At 39.2% G+C, this 20,297-nt stretch overlaps 1 protein-coding gene across 1 annotated transcript in view; it reads right to left on the bottom strand.

Annotated features, from left to right (window-relative positions):
- FREM1 (FRAS1 related extracellular matrix 1) overlaps positions 1 to 20,297 on the bottom strand; it is a 56,514-nt gene that overhangs the window by 18,411 nt on the left and 17,806 nt on the right. Inside the window, exons 13-24 of the mRNA XM_054286988.1 lie at positions 19,986 to 20,194; positions 19,115 to 19,208; positions 18,501 to 18,753; positions 16,583 to 16,780; positions 15,179 to 15,364; positions 13,989 to 14,185; positions 12,990 to 13,218; positions 11,278 to 11,422; positions 8,858 to 8,999; positions 7,348 to 7,543; positions 6,357 to 6,621; positions 829 to 1,243 (exon numbers count right to left, since the gene is read on the bottom strand). Coding sequence (XP_054142963.1) covers positions 829 to 1,243; positions 6,357 to 6,621; positions 7,348 to 7,543; positions 8,858 to 8,999; positions 11,278 to 11,422; positions 12,990 to 13,218; positions 13,989 to 14,185; positions 15,179 to 15,364; positions 16,583 to 16,780; positions 18,501 to 18,753; positions 19,115 to 19,208; positions 19,986 to 20,194 — 2,529 coding nt within the window. The remainder of the gene's footprint in view (positions 1 to 828; positions 1,244 to 6,356; positions 6,622 to 7,347; positions 7,544 to 8,857; positions 9,000 to 11,277; positions 11,423 to 12,989; positions 13,219 to 13,988; positions 14,186 to 15,178; positions 15,365 to 16,582; positions 16,781 to 18,500; positions 18,754 to 19,114; positions 19,209 to 19,985; positions 20,195 to 20,297) is intronic.

The raw sequence follows: 20,297 nt of genomic DNA, 5'->3' as shown, positions 1-20,297 counted from the left end.
TCACAGCAAAAGAAAACTGTGACAAAGGTTTGTCACCTCTTTTTTATAATGACAATTCCATCTTTCACAAATTCTGGTGAACCTTCTAGCAGTCCACAATGGTTGTTGCTGTTCCCATATATCACCCTCTGCTGAAATAGTATTCCTCACTGGTTGTATAACTTGAAACTTTGTCATCAGGAAATATTAACAGTCTCTTCATTAGCATCAGGGTTTTGAAACACAGAATTCTGACATGCAGTGCAACCAGACATACTTTGTGTACTGAACCATACCACATAAATAGATAGATACAAAAAATCACAGCAAACAAATCTGAGCCTATGACAAGGTATGAAGGACTTGAAAACACAGGAAACGGGAAGTGAACAGAAAGATTCTAGCAAAGAAAGAAGAATCAGAGCATCTTACACAGAGAGGAAAGCTCAGAGAGGACAGGATGTCTAGGTGGGGAAGCAAAGTGGCTGTAATTCAGGATTCGTGTGACATGAAGATCAGCAATCATACTCACACCCCCATATGTGCAAATCACAGGATCAGGCACCAAGTGGGAAAGCAGAGCAGCAGAAAGTTCTATCCTTCCCATAGTGGAGATTCCTATGTAAAAATTTTAGCATGCAAGTATTAAGTATTTACTTGCTTATCTTTATGCATTTTGGTAAGTAGTTAGTTCCCCAGGTTAATTGTTTGAGGAACACAGGAAGCAAACATACAAGCTACACAGTTAAATCAGAGGCTGCAGCAAGTACCAGCTGTCATCAAAACTGCTACATTTTTGGCTTTATCATCCTATTTATCTCTCTTAAGTAGGTCTGTGATCACACTTGCCTGAATGGTGAATGTCACCGGCTCGCTCTGCACCCTCCCATTCACAATGAAGCCTTGGTTAGTCCTATCCGAGGCAACAAATGTAAACCTGTCAGTCTGGGAATTCCCACCTCGGTGCTTGTATGCAACATCCCTGTTGTCCACATCTTGCTGTGTGAAATTGTACTGCAGTAGCACAGTCCCATTATAATAGAGATGACCATACTGGGGGAGCTGAGCCAAGAGGAAGGTAAGGTTTTCTTTCGCAGTATCTGGGTCTGAAAGCTGCAGTACATCAGGAGTAAGAAGTGCCATGGCTCCTTCAGTTAATCTTAACCCCATGTTCCTAGATAGAGTGGGCAAAGCCTGGTCAGCTGCCTCCAAGGCAATCTTGAATGTCCCATGCTTAGTCCTCAGTCCATTGCTGATGATGAATCTGGCAAAGAGAGGCAAGGCAGTCTTCAGCATCTGTTCTTGATTCAGCATGTACTGAAATGAAATGATAATGCAGACCTTTACTACAGGACTTGCCTGTGTTGATACTGCAAAAGTAGAAGAGCTGGGTGGAGCACAAACTCAGACACTGAGTGGAGTGGATGTAAAACATAAAAACATGAAAGCAGACAGCCAGGTATTATGACAGGAGTTCCAATGCACTGGCAGGGTTGGAGCAGATGCCAGAGGAAAGGCCTTGAACATCAACAGTCATAGCGGAGCCGATCTCAGCTGGAAGCTGAGGTGCAGGTGGAACAGATCTAAGAGGAAAGGCTGTTGGGGGGGGGGGCTTATTGTAGCTTCTGGTGTACATATTTTATAAATCCTTAAAATTTATCTTCACTTGGTTACCTGGCAGTAGCACCTACAGCTTACAGAAAGATGTATGTTAAGTGCATGACCTGCCAGGTTTGGTTTAGTTTGAGTGTCTTTCTGTTCACTTTTACAAATCTTTTCTACCCAATGCCCCCAAAGCTGTCTGAAAAACCAAACTGGAGAAAGATTCAGCCTTATCTCACTTCATGGGTTTGTTTAGGCACTAACTCTATCTTTAAATTTTTGTCCATTCAGTAGAATATGATTTATGTTTCTTTACAGAAGTCAAGCAAAATTTCACTGAAATGCTAAGATATTGGGCAGAACTGTACAAGTTGATAGGATAATTTTAATAACATAGGTATCCATAGCATAAATTTATCAAATGGTCATATCTGTACAGCTCTTCTTCCATGCTGGGAATTTCTATCAGTAGCCACATAATTTCTTGTAGCTCTCTCTCAAGTAGTGATGTCAACTAGTGATGTTTCTTTAGATACACTAAAGATTTGATTATTCACTACAGATAGTTTTCCCTTCAAAACTAAGAGAAAAGCTGTAGGGAAAATCTGTTGGAAGCTCTGCTAGTTTTGACTGGGTTATAGTTAATTTTCTTCATAGTCATTTGTATGGAATTATGGTTTTGATTTGTGCTAAATACAGTTAAATAGTGTTGATAATATAAGGATGATTTGGTTACTGCTGAGCAGTGCTCATACAGCATCAAGGCTTTTTCTGCCTCTTATACTGCACAGCCAGTGATTGGGCTGGGAGTGCATAAGGAGTTGGGAAGGGGCACAGCCAGGACAGCTGACCCAAAGGATATCCCAGAAAATCTGGTAGCATGCTCAGTGTATAGAGCTGGGGGAAGAAGAGGGAGGGAGGCAGGGAGGGAGGGAGGAGGAGACGTTTGGAATGGTGACATGTGTCTTCCCAAGTCACTCTGTGCATAATGGAACTCTGCTTTCCTGGGGATGGCTGAACACCTGCCTGCCCACAGGAAGCAGTGAATGAATCCTTTGTTTTGCTTTGCTTGTGTGCACAGCTTTCAATTTACCTATTAAACTGTCTGTATCTAAACCCATGAGTTTTTTCACTTTCACCTTTCCAATTCTCTCCCCAGTGCTACCAGGTGGTGAGGGAGCAAGCAGCTGCCTGGTGCTTAGTTGCCGGCTGCAGTAAAACCATGACAGAAGCCTACCAACTGGGTATGGGCTTTTGCCATACGTGTGTCAGCATGGTCTGCAGAAATTTATTACTAAATTTAGTTATGGAGAAAAACAAGGAGAAAGCCAATCTTTTAGCCTTTAAAATTCATCTTTCATTTCACAGGCAAGATAATTATTTATGTATTTTCTTCTGAAAATAATTACATGGAACATTTTCATGCCTGTAACAAAAACTTTTGAGGGTATATGAAACTAAAAATTGCTCTGAAAATGTTTCATCATCCTTCATGTCCCATCAACTTATAGCATGTATGAGTTACTCTTTCTACATAAGTTTCAGTGGTTTTGCTGCACAGTACATGCAAAAATATTTTGTAAGGTGGTTTTTCACCCAGGTTGGTTCTGCCTGAGTCAGAGCAGAGTCTAGTGTGCAAAGAAATTTGTCTCTACTAGAATGGGACAGTTGTTTCAGCCAGTATGAGGGCCAGTCTCCCTGGCTGCTTTCCATGTAACACTCTTCTACCATACTTAAGTGAAATGGGGAGTGGCTGACATTTAGTGGGTTATCTGTTTCCCCTTGGTCTCTTGACTGCAGACCTTGCAGATGTACTTTTAAAATTACAGGGTCAACACCTAGTGTATTGCTGCATGACTTGAATGGGAGTGACTTTCGGTAGGTCATGGAGCAGCTTACTGTGTCACAGAGACTGTCCGTCTAAAACTCCTCATTTCCTTCACCAACACTGGATGATTAGAGCTTGATCACTTGTAAACTGGCACTGGGCCATGAAACAGATGGGAATGAGCATAGGCAGACCAGGGACTATGTAGCAGTTTGAAATATGTTTGCTGAGGATGGTATTCCCAGCTGGGAACCCAGAGACATCTGCCTACACTGACCAAATGCTATTGTGCCAATGGTAAAAGGGTTGTGCTATTTGTAAACTATCTGAAATCAAATATAGAACTAAAATAATGATGATAAATACTGTGATAGGAGAAAAAGGGTAAAACACCTTCAGTCAAAACCTTAACCTTCTCTCAAAACACCTGGAGCATTGCAGCAGAAGTCAATTTTCTTTCATTCTTTTGATGGTGTAAAAAACGTTTGGATGATGTCTCAGACAATATTTAGTGAAAGACTCAGATAATTCAGTTAATTAATCTGAATATTTATCCAGCCTTCTCCAGAATGCCAGATAGGAACAAAGCTCCTGCATGGATACATCAGACTGAAATTTACCATGAATTTCATTCACTGCTCAGTTTCACAGGTGATGAAACTGCCTGTGTCCAAGATGTCCTTCTGCACTTTGGGATATTTTGGTTATTTGTTTATTTCTAGTTTATCTCTGCTTTGTAATTTCCTCGGGAATGGAGAGCAGCCAATATTCTCACTCTGATAAAATTTAGGATACAATTCTCAGACAAAGTTTGGAGGACATGTTGCATGGTTTGATTTCACAACTACCAACATTTCATGCTTTCTGCAGTTTGATGGCAATAGAGTTGGCTACAGGACCTACCATCTGTCATGGCATTTAAAGGATAAAAATGGAATCATAAATAGTGCCAACTCATTACAAAATCGAGCCAGCATGTCAAAATGGAGGACATTAGCATGTTCCTTTAGCATTCTGCTGCCAGCATCTGATGTCAGGTTGCTAATCACTTGAAGTCATCTGTCCAAACAAGCACTGCCAAATCTTTCTTCCAGGCCAACAGCACTAAACAATACAGGTAAATTTATGTCTGAAGGAAGTACTTTAGTGGGAAGTAAAAATCTGGTCAGTTAATTCCTCCTCCTCCCACAATCACCCATATAATTAATTCCTTGTTGAAATAATAATACTGTTCTGCCAGAATATTTATATGTGTAGACAAAACCAAATCATTTTCCAAATGATAACATCAAGGAACTTAATTATTTGGATTAAAATAGTTATCAAATATCAATATTTATTAAAACATCATAACCTCACTTTAATAAGACTGACTTTCTGGTTTGTTTCTTAGCCATTGGCCTAAACAGAAAACATTTGGTTTATTCACACTTGCAATTTGCCTAGAATTGCTTGATCTGTTTTTAATAGTGTGATATGGGAGCCATACTGCCACAAGGCACTATACTACACTGCCCAAACTAGGGCTTGCATGACTGTGACCTTACTTGAATAATCTAATTCTAGTTTGGGTGAACATGTTTCACAATTAAGAAACATAAAACCAGGGAATATTTTCTCACTTTTTCTGCAGTGAGTACAAATGAATTGGACAAATCTCCTAACAAGAATTTCCACCACACTGAATGCAGTGGAAGGGATGGTTAAAAATGTTTAATCTGAGGAAAGTTTCAGAATTACTTTTGGGCTAAGTCTGGACAATGCTACCTGACCCAGTATCATAGGGAGATTTATTTGATGTCTCCATGCCCAACTTGCTTGACTTGTCTGCAAAAAAGTTCTCAAATTGGATGATGCAACATGTTTCTGTGAGGATGATTTCATCATGCCTCACAGAAAAAGCCATTCAGATCAGAAGTCTATTCTAGGAGAGTTTAAAAAGGAGTCTTTTCTGAATTTCAGCTCTTAGGAGTCAATTCTTCAATTTTTAGTAGTCACAAATGAAAAATAATAATCTCTTAATTTTGAATTTTACAGTAAATCCATCTTCTGTCAAAAGCTGTTTTCAGACAAAATTACCAATATTAGCAAATAGTAAGCGCTCTTCTTTTAGAAACATTTTCTTTATTTTTGAGCTTTTTCTTTTCCCTGTTTTTGAACTTTTTACAAAACTGTCCACAGAACATCTGCTCTTTATCTGATGATAATTCATTGCATCATTCTACTTTATGACCAAGAGAGCTTCATTTAAGAACAAAATGAATGCACCCAGTCGAAACTGTTCTAAGTGGAAAATTTCAGAAATAGGTGAAAATAATTATCATTAGGCTACTGAACTGGGCCTGTAGGTAAACATACGGATTTACCTCAAAATTTCAAGAGTCTACATGAATTTCCATGTCAAAATAGCATGCCAATGATAATGTCAAAATAGATAAGGTGCACTGGTTTTCATTATATTCCAGAATACTTAGGGATTCAAAAACCCATAATCAAATTAATATGATAAATTATAACCTCACAGATAAGAAAGCTTTTATTTAATACCTGAATGGACCAGCTTTACCGCATCCAGCTGTAGCAAGAAACCAAAGGAAAATTCCACCAACTATGTTCTCAGTCCTTCTCTCTCGCTCTAATCTTAACAGCTGTGTATGTCCGGGTGCTGTAATAATGTTGAAGCTGGTATCAAGTAAATGTGTCTCTGATTATGTTTTCAGGGTCAATGAGAAAATTCATTTATTTCCAAAGCATTCCCAACTATATTTATTGCTGTAGAAATAGATGTGCTGTATAAACATTGGGAATTCACACAGAGCCTCCAGCTCTTTTAATAAATTATTTTGGGGGCTTTTGGGTGTTATTTTGGGAGTTGCATAGTGCAGGTTTTTTAAATACCTCAAAAATTTAAGGGGAAGAGCTTAGGGGGCGGGGTACTACCCCTTACCTGAATGTATCTTCACGAACAACTGCCTTGGCTCTGTGAACATAGCAGACAATCTGTCGTGCTACATCCATTTGACTGAAGCTCGTAATGGGAATGCCAGGATAGCTGACATACTCTATTTGTCCATACTGGGGTGGGGAGGTTATCGCATAAAGGAGCTCCTCTGGCCTGTCAGTACCATCCAATGCAAGGAGGACATCAGTTGTAATGTAGCTGTGATCTCCTTTTGGCACTCTAAGGAGTTTTGTAAAAACAGCAATGTCTCCTGCAGAATAGACAAAACAACACTAAAATAATCATGTTGAACTGGATGATCTCTTCTGCATTTTTAAGCCACAGGAAAGCCATCACTGGTAAGAAAAACTAAAAGACTTTAAGATTATAGAGAAATTCAGCATGGAAGTGACTTCAGGATATCTTTATTTGACCTTCTGCTCAAAGCAGGGTCAGCCATGAGATCAGCCATTGCCACAATGCTTGGGGTTTTATCCTGTTGGAACCTAAAAGCTATTACCCTTTTGAGGCCAAGGATGAAGAGACCACAGACTCTTTTGACACGTCTTCCAATCTTAGCATTGTCAGGTAAACCTTTATGTTTCTAATAGAGAGGAAATTAAAAAAAGAGAGACCCTAAGACTGTAGAATAACCTGGAAGACAGAGCTGTTTCTGAACAGTCTTTTGCCTACTTTTTATATTCTTGCCATTTTTCTGTGCTGCTTTACTCAGACATAAAGCTAATTTCAGGAAGATATGTTTAGCTCTATTTGCAAAGCAGCTGGTAGTCCTGGGAGGCAAGGTGGAACACATTGTATTCAGTGGAGCCTTTTCAAATCCCAGGACCTGGCCAACAGTGAAATCCGAGCAGTTAAATTTACGGGATCTGCAGGAACACTGGCCAGAGCCTATATAAGGAAAGGATCAGGACACGTACTCAAATATCTTGGTTTCAGAAACAGGCACTGTAAAACATCAAGTTTAGTGGATCTTTACCCTTTTCCAAGTCCTTGATATTTATGTAGAAGTCCACAGCTGGAGATCTGTTGTACCCATCCCAGAGGTAAAATGTGAAGCTGTCTTTTTTCTTGGACCCCGCAGTTCCTGTGTGGACATATCTCACAAGGTTCATATCCAGCTCTTCCTGAGTGCACTTCATTCCAGTTAGGAGAGTAACCCATCCTTGTCCTACCTAGAAAACACAAGCATCCTTCATTAACTGATAATCACCCATGCATCTTTCTCAGTTAATTGTATTTCTTTGTAGTTATATAGGCTGCTAGTGGCAGCTACCTGGCTTTCCTTCTATAGGCTCTTTCCTCGTAGTATGTTTTGAAGGACAGCAAATAACTGGAGTTTTTTTCCAGCAGATATAAGGCTGGAGAAGATACAATGATCATTAATAATGTAGGAATATGGAGTTTAGCCACTTTTACTCTGGGAAATCATTTTATGCACACTTCTCAGTCAGACACCAAGATGAAAATTAAATAGTTCCTGATCCAGCTTATGTTTTCTATTTCTTAATTTCACAAATCTGCTCTTTATCCTATCTGAAATCATAGCTAAAACAGTATGAGAAATAGCTTCAGGGAGCATGGGAGTTTTAAGCCCCAGAGGTCCTCAGCTGCAAAAAGAAAAACCTTTTGGGGATGGTTTTTGGACCAACCAACCAACCAACCAACCAACCAACAAAAAAAACCCAACAAAAAACCAACCAAACAAAAAAAACCCCACAAAACAAAAAACCTAAAAAACCCCCACTTACACCATAAAATTCTGTGCTTTTCTGAAGATAGCCTAGTACCCTAAATTAAACTGATCCATGAAGTTCGTCTCATGTGATCCACAGATTGATGTTGAAATCCAGCATCAAAATGCTTTCCAAGTTCAAAAGATTTGGAAACAGAATTTTATTTCTATCACATAGGCACACTATTTAAAAGTGGCATTTTTTTCAATCTTTGTTCCTTTTTCTTATTTTAGGTCAACAGATTATCATCTCGCCTTCCATTTCTAATCTTAATTTTTGTGATTCCTCTTGACACATCCTTTCTATCATCTCCCTTTTCCCTTCTTTCCCCCGTGCTTTGCTTCTAGTTGATGGGGTATTACTCACTCTTTAACATGCAACGCCTTCCATGCTTTCTGAACCCTGAAGTAACTGAAGTAAGGGTTGGATTTTTTAACCAGAGACTTTCCCCCATTCCCCCCATCTTGATTTTCCCCCTTTGTGGGATTATTATCCCAGAATCTCTCTCAATTTTCACCTCAGTTGGTCTGCCATGTTTTTTACCTTCCATCTTCTCCTGTTCAGGATCTGGGTTTTAATGCCAAAGCCTCTGGGACAGCACCATTGTTGTTGCTCCTTCAACAATTAAGCTGGCCAAGCTGTCTACTTCAGAATATGACAGGCATTTGGGAGAAAAGGAAAATGAACTTCATTTTGCCCTAAAAAGAGAGAGTTCTTTGCATGCCTGCTTTTTGTTGAAGTACAAAGACTAACCTTGAGCTGAAGCTGACCATTTTCTGGAAGTCTTTCAAATAAGTAGTAAATTCTCTCCCTGGGGGTATCTTTATCTTCTGCTGACAGAACAGCACTAGAAATTATATGACTTTCACCTATGTTCACCTCTATATCGTTCTTCCTGAAAAAATTAAAAGTCATGTATTGATGCAATAAAGGAACCTTTTCAACATGTAATTTTTCTGCCAGAAATATGGATTAGCCAAATGCTGAGAGAAATGACGATTTCAGAGAGAATAGAAGAAGGGTGCCTTTTTCAGTTCAAAAGAGTAAAAAAAGCAAGCAGTGCAGACAAGCTTCTCCTTACAATGATAAGAAACAACAAAGATACCTAAAACACTGATTTAACACATCTCTTATTCCCCTGTACCCTATTCTGCTCACCTTTATACAATTTATAGGAATAAGACAATGTAAACCAGTAGATTGCATTATTACTGCCAGTGTAGAGCACAGCAATAGTGGTTCTAATGGACTGATTGCTTATTTAAGAAATGACTGTCTTTCAAACAACTAATCTTCGAGGCTCACCTTTATCTGTAGGAGACACAACCATATCTAAGTGGCTTCTTCTCTGTACTCCTTCTAGCACCCACATCTCATTTTGGGAAGAAGCTCTCAAGAGGAATGTGTGAAGGCTTTACATTCCCCAAGGGCACTCTCTGTTACAGGATGCAATCCAAGAGGTGACAGATTGAGGTTTTGGCAATCACTCTGAATAAGAGGCACTGTTTGCCAGGCAAAAACATCCCATCACAGGTTCTTCAGTCTGTTGACCATGACTAATGGAGATGAGAGCTGAAAATCCCTGAGGTGGACAGTGCCCCAAGATCAAAAGGTTAAGAAAAGCTTTCAAGTACTGCCCAATATTCAGCTGTAAAACTGCACTAGTATAAGGAACTCTGTACCCTATAGTGAACATGTAGTGACTGAATGTGGCAGGCTAAATCACCTCAGTGTCAAATTGAACATTTTCCTAAAGCATACTGCTTAAACACTGGCCACACATCTCATCTAAGTGGAGGGGTAGCAGCTATTCCTTCTTATAAAGGAATAGCTATTTTGGGAGTAAATTTTTCAATCTATGAAATTGTTCACCACAGGAATGGCAAGTGGTGAGACCTTATATTGCTAGACAAGGAAGCAACAGTTTCTGGATCTAGCTGGGCAAATCTAAAAACACTTGATTTCTTGCACTTCATCATCTTCTTTCACAGAGAGGGGGTGGGAAATGGCATATCAACAAGCTATAGCATGTCAGGAACAAATGGGTAATTATCAATAATTATCTGTATATAATATATGCATACATAAATTATACTCTTTATTCTAACTGAAAATTCTCAAATGTTAGCATTATGTGGTCATTGAAAATCTTTTAAGTAAGAAACTGGCATTTGTTATTGCAGGAAGCTCTACCTGGTAAAAAAATAATAATCACTCTGATCTGAAAGTAGGCAAATACCCTGACGGATCAGAAATTCCCTCCTTAGAAGCAGTTGTGATTCTGAAATGCAAACTTTAGAGTTTCAGAGCTATTCCCACAAAACCTTTGGACTCTCAGCTTCCTGTCTGTCAGTCTGGGGCTGGAAAAGAGTCACAAGTATGGAGGTCCTGATGCTCTACGCCAAGTCATCAGCTGGAGATCCCAAGGGATAAACTTCTTTTTAAAATGTCCAGGAGGCTTGGCTCTCTTGCAGCCAGCTGCCTATCTATCTATATGGTCTGCCAGGCAATTTCTTATCATGTCTAATTCATTTATGACTCCTAGCTTTGAAGTGTAAGGGAAGTTAGTGTGTACTTTTGCAGCAGTTGAATTATGGCAGAGAAAAGTTTTAGAATATAAAAGAGAATTATATTCAGAAAGCCCTTCCCCTGCTTCAGCCTTGTGGATCCTCCCATTCCAAAACCCAGAGCTGCTTTCAGAGAGGTATTTTAGGCAGGTCTTTGTCTTAGGGAAGAGAAAAGCAGTACCATGGTGGTCAGTGTTCAGCAGAGGTACAACAGCTGGCAAACACCTTGAAGCAACTTATGAAAGAAACAACCAAAATTTTTCCCCCCACACTTTTATTTTTCCTCTATTTGCTTAATGTAGAGCAACACTAAAGCTCTCCTTTCAGTAAAAATTTTTTGCTAAATAGGCTAATAGAAAGAGACCTATACAGAAACATTTGTATTGGCATTATTCTGTTGATTGTTATGGCTTCTTCTTTGCATCAGACACCAGACATTGTTTAATGGTAAACATGGTGAGATGCTAGACTGGTGGCTGGATTTGATTATCTTAAAGGCTTTTTCCAACCTTGACAATGGCACGATTCTATGATTTGGTGTTTTGTTCTCTTTTCCATCATTTTGTCTAAACATCCCACTGTCAGGAACAGAAACATGTGACTTACTTGCTCAGCACTGGTTTCTCATCATTAACTGGAATGATGTTTACTGAAATGGTTCTGAGGACTTTATGTTTTCCATCTGATAGCTGAATTTTAAAACTGTCAGTGAGATTTTCAGAGTTGTCATGCATGTACATCAGCTTCATCCCTATGTGAGGCAGGAAGAGGGTAAAAAAGGGAGAAAGAGAGGAAGAGGGACAATGGGTGAGATAAATGGAAAGAATAACTTAATCTGACTCCTGCACAATCCCTCTCATCACTTCGCTCTGCTTCAGTCACCTTTCTTCCATCTCCTCTCTCCATATGCTAGGGTAACAACAAACTTGCCTTAGCTATCAGAAGATGAGTTTGATGAGCCATTGCTGATCAGTGATCTAGCAACATACTATTGACTCAGGGTCACCAGCCTGACCTAAGTAAAGAGTGACTGTCCAAAAAAGGAGTCTCTGACAATCTGAAAAAGGTGCATTTCTTCTCCTCTCCTTATTCGATGGGAACTATAGAGAGGATGAAACTGCCAGGCAACACATTCCTGTGCTTTAAATAATCCTCAGGGAACTTTGAAGAAGCCTTTGGAAGGACAGCTGGCTTTGTATCTATGACCATGGACAATCAGATGTTATAGGCTAAAGATGGCTCAATCACCATTGTGGATAACAGGCAGAAGCCAAAAAGAAAGTCAAAACCAAGACTTGGGAAGGCAGAAGAATTTGGGGTGGACTCCTGATATTTCTGGAGGCTCATGTTAGACAGAGAGACAAAAAATCTTTCCTTGGTTTTTGAGGGCTGAACTGAAATTTGAGTGACGGTATTGAATTCATGCTCCTCTATAGTGATAGATTCCATCTTTTACTAAATAGCCACAGTCAGGAGGGATCCACCATATTCCTTGCACTGTTAAATACACTTTTTCATTACATGTACTTGAAACAGATTTGCTGCTTTAAAGCAGGCTGACTGCTCATGCTAAGCTGTGGAATCCCAATTTGTATGTTTATTGCTAGACATATGGTATATTGCAGCCTTTCAATGTCTAAAGAAGGCTTGTAGGAGAGATAGAGAGACTTATTACCAATGCCTGTAGACATAATAAGGGGCAGGAGTAGGTTTAGGTTGGACATAAGGACAAAAAGTTTTACAGTGAGAGTGGTGAGACACTGGAACAGTTTGTCCAGAGAGGTTGTGGAACACTGGAAGTGTTCAAGGTCAGGTTGAATGGGGCTTTAGGCAACTTGGTCCAGTGCAATTTGTGCCTGGCCATGGCAGGGGAGGTGGACTAGTTGACCCCTAAAGGTCCCTTGCAACCTAAAATGTTTTACAATTCTGTGATCATTTCTAGAAACCTCATGATCAGTTAATGTGTTTTTAAATCAGTCTTGCTGTCTCTCTATTCTAGATACTGTAAAACATTTACAAATGTATTTGATGATGTTAAATTATGTTACATTATTCCTTTTATTTCTTTTCAGAATAGATGATTTTCCTACTCATATTACTACCCTTTTCGATACAGAGGTCTCTCAGGATGATTTTATAGACAGTTCCTAAAATCAATAGATAAGGACAGCATTAAATATGGACAACTTCCATTCCTAAACATTGTCTTGAAAATAAACATAAGGCAAGCGAATAAATAAATTATGAAGATTTCTTTGGTGCGCCGCTTGCCTCATCAAAATAATGAAAGACCATTGTAAGAAGAATGCTGCACCTACCATTCCTCAGTAGTTCCATGGAAAAGGCATGAACAAGCAACCCATGGCTGTGGTGGCCATGGTTAATTAACTCTTTATAGTGCAGAACATCACTGCCGTGAACACCATTAATAAGGAACCCGTACAAGGGCATCTGCACAACCCCAAATACCAGAGGGTCTTGAGGCACATCCAGATCAACTGCATTGATAACAGACAGATCCAGCTCTTTCATCTCCCCTTCTTGAACCTGAACGTGAGAGAAAAAACATCCAATTCTTTTACATAAAAAGAAATCATAGAATTCTAGCATGATTTAATGAGTATTTTTGTGTATAACTGTATCTCTTGATTCATCTACCCTCACCAAGGAGATTTTTAACCAACCTCTGATTTCAACCAGTTTAAGAGACAGAGAAAGTGGTTACAGTGACAGAGAGAGAAATTGCAATAAGAAGATCATTTTGCCCACATTAATAGAAAATGCATTAAATCAGTGCCAAATCTAGTGCTCAGAAATGCACAAAGGGGAAAGTCGTTTAATATATAGAGGCATCTAAAAATGTCGATGCATATAGATTTATACATCCACGTTTTACTTTGCAGTTAGTTTACGCTCCGTTCATGGAATTATTTATATTAATGACAGTCTACAGAGAGGGGAGAAGCTATGCAGGAAATATTTAAAAATACTCTATTAAAAATGTGAAAGCTCTTAGGAATGCAGAAGGAGATGAAAGATCTCACTGTTTTCTAGATCACATATTTGTTTAAAGATTTGATCACTTCTTTTTACTTAAGTGCAAGTTTCCAAGATCTATGCACTGCTCCTATCCCACTGAAGTTCTGCCTTATAGGTTTACATGGGATTTCACTGGGCTGTTTCCTGAAGTAGGCTGAACAACAAAAAGTAAGGGAAATATGCAGAGGAACAGATATCAAGACAATGTTCTTATTTATATTAAAGAGTGGTTTCTGGTTAAAGTAGTTCTATGACAGACATATTGCTTATTTCCTTACAGTAATATTCCTGGCTATGAATTCTGGAACTTCATCATTGGTTGGACTGATTAGCACAAAAAATGGAGTCTCTGCTGAGCGATGCAGCCCATCAGTGACATAAAGTACAAATTTGTCTTCTGTTGGCTCCATTCGCACGTGCCTGGCTTGAACGTAGTTTATATTCATGGCTTTCAGATGCTTCAGCTGAAATGAACCTACAGATTTTAAAAAGAAAATGAGTTAGCACAATACTTTCATGTCTCCTAGTCTTATCCAGCATCAAAATAATTGAAACTATGTCTTTTTTCAAAGAATAAGTAACTTGAATTTTTAAGTTCTTTGTCATTTTTTGACAGTAAGAGTTACATTGCGCATGTTACTCCAGGAAACAAGCCCTTTACCCCCCAAAATGCATCATTTTCCTTCAGGTGGGATTCTGAGGCTTCTCACTTTTCAGTTAAGACAGAAAAACTGAGCCCACATGAAACCAACTCAAAAAACAGGTAGGAAAATATCTGAGGTCCAAGATTCCTTGATAGTGCTAGGTTAATCGCCGGACTTGATGCTTTTTCCAAGCCTAATGATTCTATGATTGTATTATTCTAATTACATTTTGAATGAGAGACCACAAAAATGAGAACTTAGGACTCAGTGATTACAGGTTTCCAGCTGAAGATGCCTGGTAAAAGCTGATAGCATTACAAATCATGTTACAATGTGTTCTGCTGAGGGTGAAACTGCCTTTCACAGTTTGAAAGTGGACAAGGGAAGTCATCATCTAAGTCAAACACCACCTCTAGCACTTCTGCAACTTTGCCTTGGAAACAAATGTGGGACCCAGGCTACTGCATTTAATTGGCAGAGGTGTAGGTGATGGGACACTGGAGTCTTTCATGGGGGACTGAAGAGGAAGGCAGGGAGAGCAGATTTGTATCTCGTATCGTGACTTCTAATAGATCTCAGCAGGATGCATTCAACAACTGTTGCCTTGTGTGCTTCAAGGGCCGATTCTTCACATTTGCATTGCTTTAGTCTCCCTTTGAACTCCTCCACAAAGTCCCACTGCTCTTCATTTGTCAGCACCTGCGTTCCTCATAAGTCTGTATGAATGCCCACACCTGCATCTGCACCACCAGAGCCCACTGCAGAGCTTTCCACAAGCCCTCCAGATCTAATCTGCTTGATTATCCTAAATTGTTAAGACTTACCTATGCTTATCCCAATGTTGCTCTTCTCAAAGCCAGGAGAAGGCAGTATGTTTTCAATGTAACCAAACTGGGGAGGAGAAACCAGCACAAACTGTAAGTCATCTGCAGCAGTGTCAGGGTCAGTGGCAAACAAATGTTTGGTAGTAAGGGTTGCTGAGGAGCCCTCCTCCACCACAAAGCTTGCACCTGCACACAAAAAACATGTTAAGAATTATTGGTCATGAGCTGATTTTACTGTTGTTTTTGGTAATAAGAATGGAAATAATAACAAAGGGCGGAAACACAACAAATACTGAATTACTGAGTACAAAAACTATACTGTTTTGTTTTAATGTTTTCTTCTCTGCTTTCACTGACAACTCTGCTTTTGCCATCACAGAAGTAGAGAAGAAGAGGATCATGAAATTATTTTACTGGTTAAGTTATTAGCTAAGGTTTATATACCGCTCAAGAACAGTTGTTACTTCTGTTTGTCAGAGCATTAATTACATGAGAGCTGTTAAGAATTGCTCGTAATGAACAATTTTTCATGCATCACTGCTTAATTTCCCTGCTGGGACAATGCTTTATTTCCAGAACATTACTTGGGTGAGCGCCTGCAAATTATAAAGCTATTCATACATATGCTTAAATAGTCTCTGAGATACATAACATATACCTGATATTTACAAACAAATGACATTGAAAGACACAAGCATATAGAAAACATATTTTTAATATGTACACCACAGACCACACTAAAAAGCCCAGGAAATTGATGGAAAATTCACATAATGGGCTGCAGTTGGACTAGATGTACATTATGAACTATATTTCCATTTTAACTGAATTTCTTAGATTCAGAAGTGTAGTTGTGAAAATGTGGCTTCATATCTATTAATGTATAGCTTTTGTCTTTATTTGCTAAAATAATTAAATATGATGATTCTGTCCCAAATTTCTGGTTTGTGCTCTACACACAAAGGTAAATAAATATCTCTATTTATGGTTATTTATGGTTATGCTTTTGCCCTGTATAAACCTGATAATTGTTGAGCCATGAGTTCAGTTCAAGGACAAGATATAGATCACTTTTACCTAGACATAGCTTACATATGCAGCAGTTAGCATGTAGACATGGTAGGGAGCAGATCTGAGTGCTCTTATCTCTAAGTGCATGCTTTAAACATGCAGCTGAAGAGCAGCCAGCTCAGACTTGCACTGGCAGCTGGATTGGGTGTTTGAACTGTACAAGGAAATGAAAATTAAATTGATGAAAATTCTGATACAAAACTTTTGTATGCTGATCTCAACTAACTATTTCTAATGCTAAAAATCAAAACCAAAAGCAGCCACTCTGAGTCTTTAGCCATTACAGCGCTGGGTAGCCCCCTTTGTACTGCTGTATTGAGAGGAAGCTTTCACCGGTTAAAATTGATGGAGGCTGGTTGTCCACTGGGAGCACGGTGATGTTAAGGTCATAGACAGGAAAGGGATCATCACGTGAAACTGGGGGGGAAGGAAGTCCATCGTAACAGCAGTCTGTCACATCTAGACCAGCCTCGCCATCAGAGACAATCAAGGTCAGGACCTCAATGCAAGGAGTCAGGCCAATCTCACCACCTGTGAAAAAATATTTAGAAGAAATTATTTATCAAAACTTCCTGAAGACTAATTTTTGTCCTGCAAGGACAGTCTTCAATATCAAGTCAGAAGAAAAAGAAAGCAGCAGCAAAATTACTGGAATTCTTAATTCTGAGTGGTGAGATGCTGCTTGGTTAGAGATTTGGTTTGTTGTTAATAATTAATTTTAACCAGCTCTCTTATATGATATAATAAGAGGGTGTAGAAAAGAGTCTTAGCATTGTTATAGTAATTATAATGTTATAATTGCAATGTTATGATATTATGTTATATTGTAATAACACAGTTAATAGTCCTCAAGATTCTGTTCTTTGTGCACTAATGTATGTACAAAATTTATATTATGTGGGGAAAGTGTTTTTTCTGCACTTCTTATCAAGGAATGTAGGAAAATCTGTCTTTTATATATGTTTTCCTCTATGACAAATGGTAATATCCATGCTCTTCCAAAAGAAAAATATTAATATAGCAAGTACTGTATATATTCTTATGTGCTTCTTATCCTTAAAAAATGGACTATAACAAGAACTGTACTTTATTGCTGTACTTTATTACGGTACTGTATATTATGCCTATATGCAATCACATTTAAAATGTGGGTTGATACAGCACTGGGAACTGCCACCCCTTGCAAGAAGCATCTGTGGGCTCAGAGCATTCCAGCTGTCAGCACTTCTGGCAGCCTGTGTCTTGCATTGCTGCAAGATATCATTAATAAGCAGCCTGAAAGGAAAGTGACTCCCAGACTTCTCTTGTAATACCTACTGACAGCACATTTAATGTTAGAAATTTGGAAATGAAAGCCACAAACGCTACATCCTTGAAAGTAAAACTTCATTGCCCCTGAAAAATATTGTCATTGAAATACAGTTTGTGATGTCTTTGGAATGCAGAAGAAAAGTTTGTTGGTGGTGGCCACAATTAAGTACTTCCTTTTCAAATACCAGCTGCTCATTTTAGACAGTGCCAAGCTTGAAAATACCATATCTATTCTCCATGCTAACACAGAATTACAGAATCATTAAAGAGAAAACCAGAATATTTCAGGGGAAAAAAACCACTAAAGCTGCTATTCAAAGACGTAGAAAGGATAAATCAATCACAATGAAAGGATAAATTTAAGTAAGAAAGGAAGTTTACCAGCCCTTGATTTCTGCCAGTAATTAAAAAAAAAAAAAAAAAAAAAAAAAAAGTACTAACAATAAAACCACAAAATAAAGCATTTTAAACATTTTTTTGTCTTTATGAAACTCAGAACTTATCTTTTGGTATAGAAAGACTATGAGCTGTCCAAAGTAGATAGCCTTCTAAATTGGAGAGGCAAGGAAGAAGTAAAAACGGGGGGTATAACTCTCATAAGACACACCAAAATACTGTAGTTTGTACTTAATAATAATTTTGTCAAAAAAGCCCAAGACATTTTGTCAGCAACAGTGAAAGTGTTCCTCCTGGATTATGGTGCTTTCATATACTTGTTCAAATATAATTTTCAGTTCAAGCAGGGATTTGGATAACATATTAAAACATTTGGTGGTTGTCTATCAGACAGCTCTTTTTTAAAGCCAGTTTATTTTTTTCCCTAGTCACAACGCACAGTTTCTAAGAAGTTCCTACTGGAATTCTGCAAAGGTGTTAAGATATTTTTTACTAATACTTGTCTGACCACCTTTCATTCTAATTGTGTCCTTAGCTCACTTACTGGTGTGCGTGTAGGTGACTAAACCAGCGATGACATCAGCCTGGGAGAAACGATCCACGGCAGAGCCAGCTCTCCTCACTAGCCCATGGTGGGGCTGGCGGGCCAGCATGAACACCAGCTCCATGTCGTCGCTGTCCACATCTGTGGCATAAATGTACTCCGAGGAGAGGACAACTTCTTCACCCTCCCGGCAGTAGAGCACGGGAACAAGGCCTGTTTGCATAACAGGTAGCTCATCATTCACAGGCAACACCTAATCAGAAAAATAATTTAAGGTTTTCTTACTGTTCATTTCAGTGGAAGCCAGTTGTTTCAGGACACTGCTTTGCAGCTCAAGCTAATAGTTTGATGCCACTGTCAGAGAATACTGAGCTTTCTCTATGAGCAAAAAGAAACCAGCTGAAGTAAAAAAAAAAAAACAGTTAAAGTACAAAGTGCAAGTCAAAGCTCCTCTTAATTTTGCCACATTAACCTGAAACCTACGGTTGAAATGGAAGCCTAGCATATCCATTATCTTCCAGTTTCCAAGGTAATGCAAGGACTTTCAAAAATCAACCTTTGAACCATTTGCCTCCACACAGACAATTGCTCTCAGAAACGCGCCACACACTGACCTTGACCTGCAGGATGAACTCTACAAAATGGATGCCATCTGAGGCTGCAAAGAAAATTTCATCAGTGAGAGTCTCAGAGCTGTCATGACGATATCTGTGGAAAAAAGATTACAGAGCTACACAAATTTTTCGCAGATAAAAAGAATCCATGCTTTCTGGTCATGCCTTACAATGTGTATCCCTATCTGTGTAAGGGTGTACACCTAACCCTGCTGATTCTGAATCAGAGTTTCTCCAAAGGGTTTTTGGGGTCTCTTACAAGAAGAAAACTCCCAAAATAAACCATCCATCAGTCAGGAAAAAGATTTCCCTAAGGATTTGTCATGTATGTCCTGGCTGCTTGTGAGGTGTTTAGTAAAACGTGTATTTCAGGACTGTGGTGAGTCTCTACTTTCTAAGAGATGGAATAGAGCCAGGGAGCTCTAACTCTGCATGCATGTGTCATGTCTTCTTCTTGCCACAAATAAAGAAGCAAAATTTTCTTCTCTACATTACTTAATGTTAAAAAAGTTTTCTTGTAAACAAACCAAGCTTAATAAACACACAACTTTCTTAAAAGAAAAAAGCTGGCACCAGTGTCTTCTTCACAGGAGCTTCATGGCTGAATACAGAATTTGTCTCCTCACCTGCATGAAGCAGTGCTTTTATAGAGAAATCTATTTACAGCAGACATGCTGACTCCCATTTCCTGGCCACTCAATGCTCATTTCATGGTGACATTACAATCCCAAGGTTCAGCCAGCAATCTTCTGGAGCAGCTCTGCCAGAGCTATGGTGAACACTGCTATGGTGAGCTCTGCACCACTTCAGGCTTTAGCTCATTCAACTGAGAGCCTCAGCTACCACAAAAGACAGCCACCTCTCTTCTAACCTCACTGCCAGGGTACGCAGGTCCTCACAGGAAAGCCTGTCACCTCCATTCATGGGAATGTTATCCAGCTCCACCACCCCATGCTGCGGCTGCCTCTGCAGGAGCAGGAAGAGATGCTCTCCTTTCGTGTCAGAATCAGAGATGAGAATGTGTCCCTCTGTAATAGGGGTCGTGCCACCCTCTTGCACTCTCAAAGGGGTTGCTAAAACCTGCAGGGAGGAGAAATGCTGAGCTTTCCGTGCTGCTGCACCTCTAAACACACACCAAACAGGGTTATTCCCATTTGCTGTGCTATAAGGGTGTGGGACACAA

This window comes from Melozone crissalis, unplaced genomic scaffold, assembly GCF_028551555.1.
Source record: "Melozone crissalis strain CALT ecotype California unplaced genomic scaffold, PUWL_Pcris_2 ptg000005l_1, whole genome shotgun sequence".
Classification (NCBI taxonomy): Eukaryota; Metazoa; Chordata; class Aves; order Passeriformes; family Passerellidae; genus Melozone; species Melozone crissalis.
The sequence above is the reverse complement of the archived record's forward strand: the minus strand, read 5'-3'. Positions and strand labels throughout refer to the sequence as shown.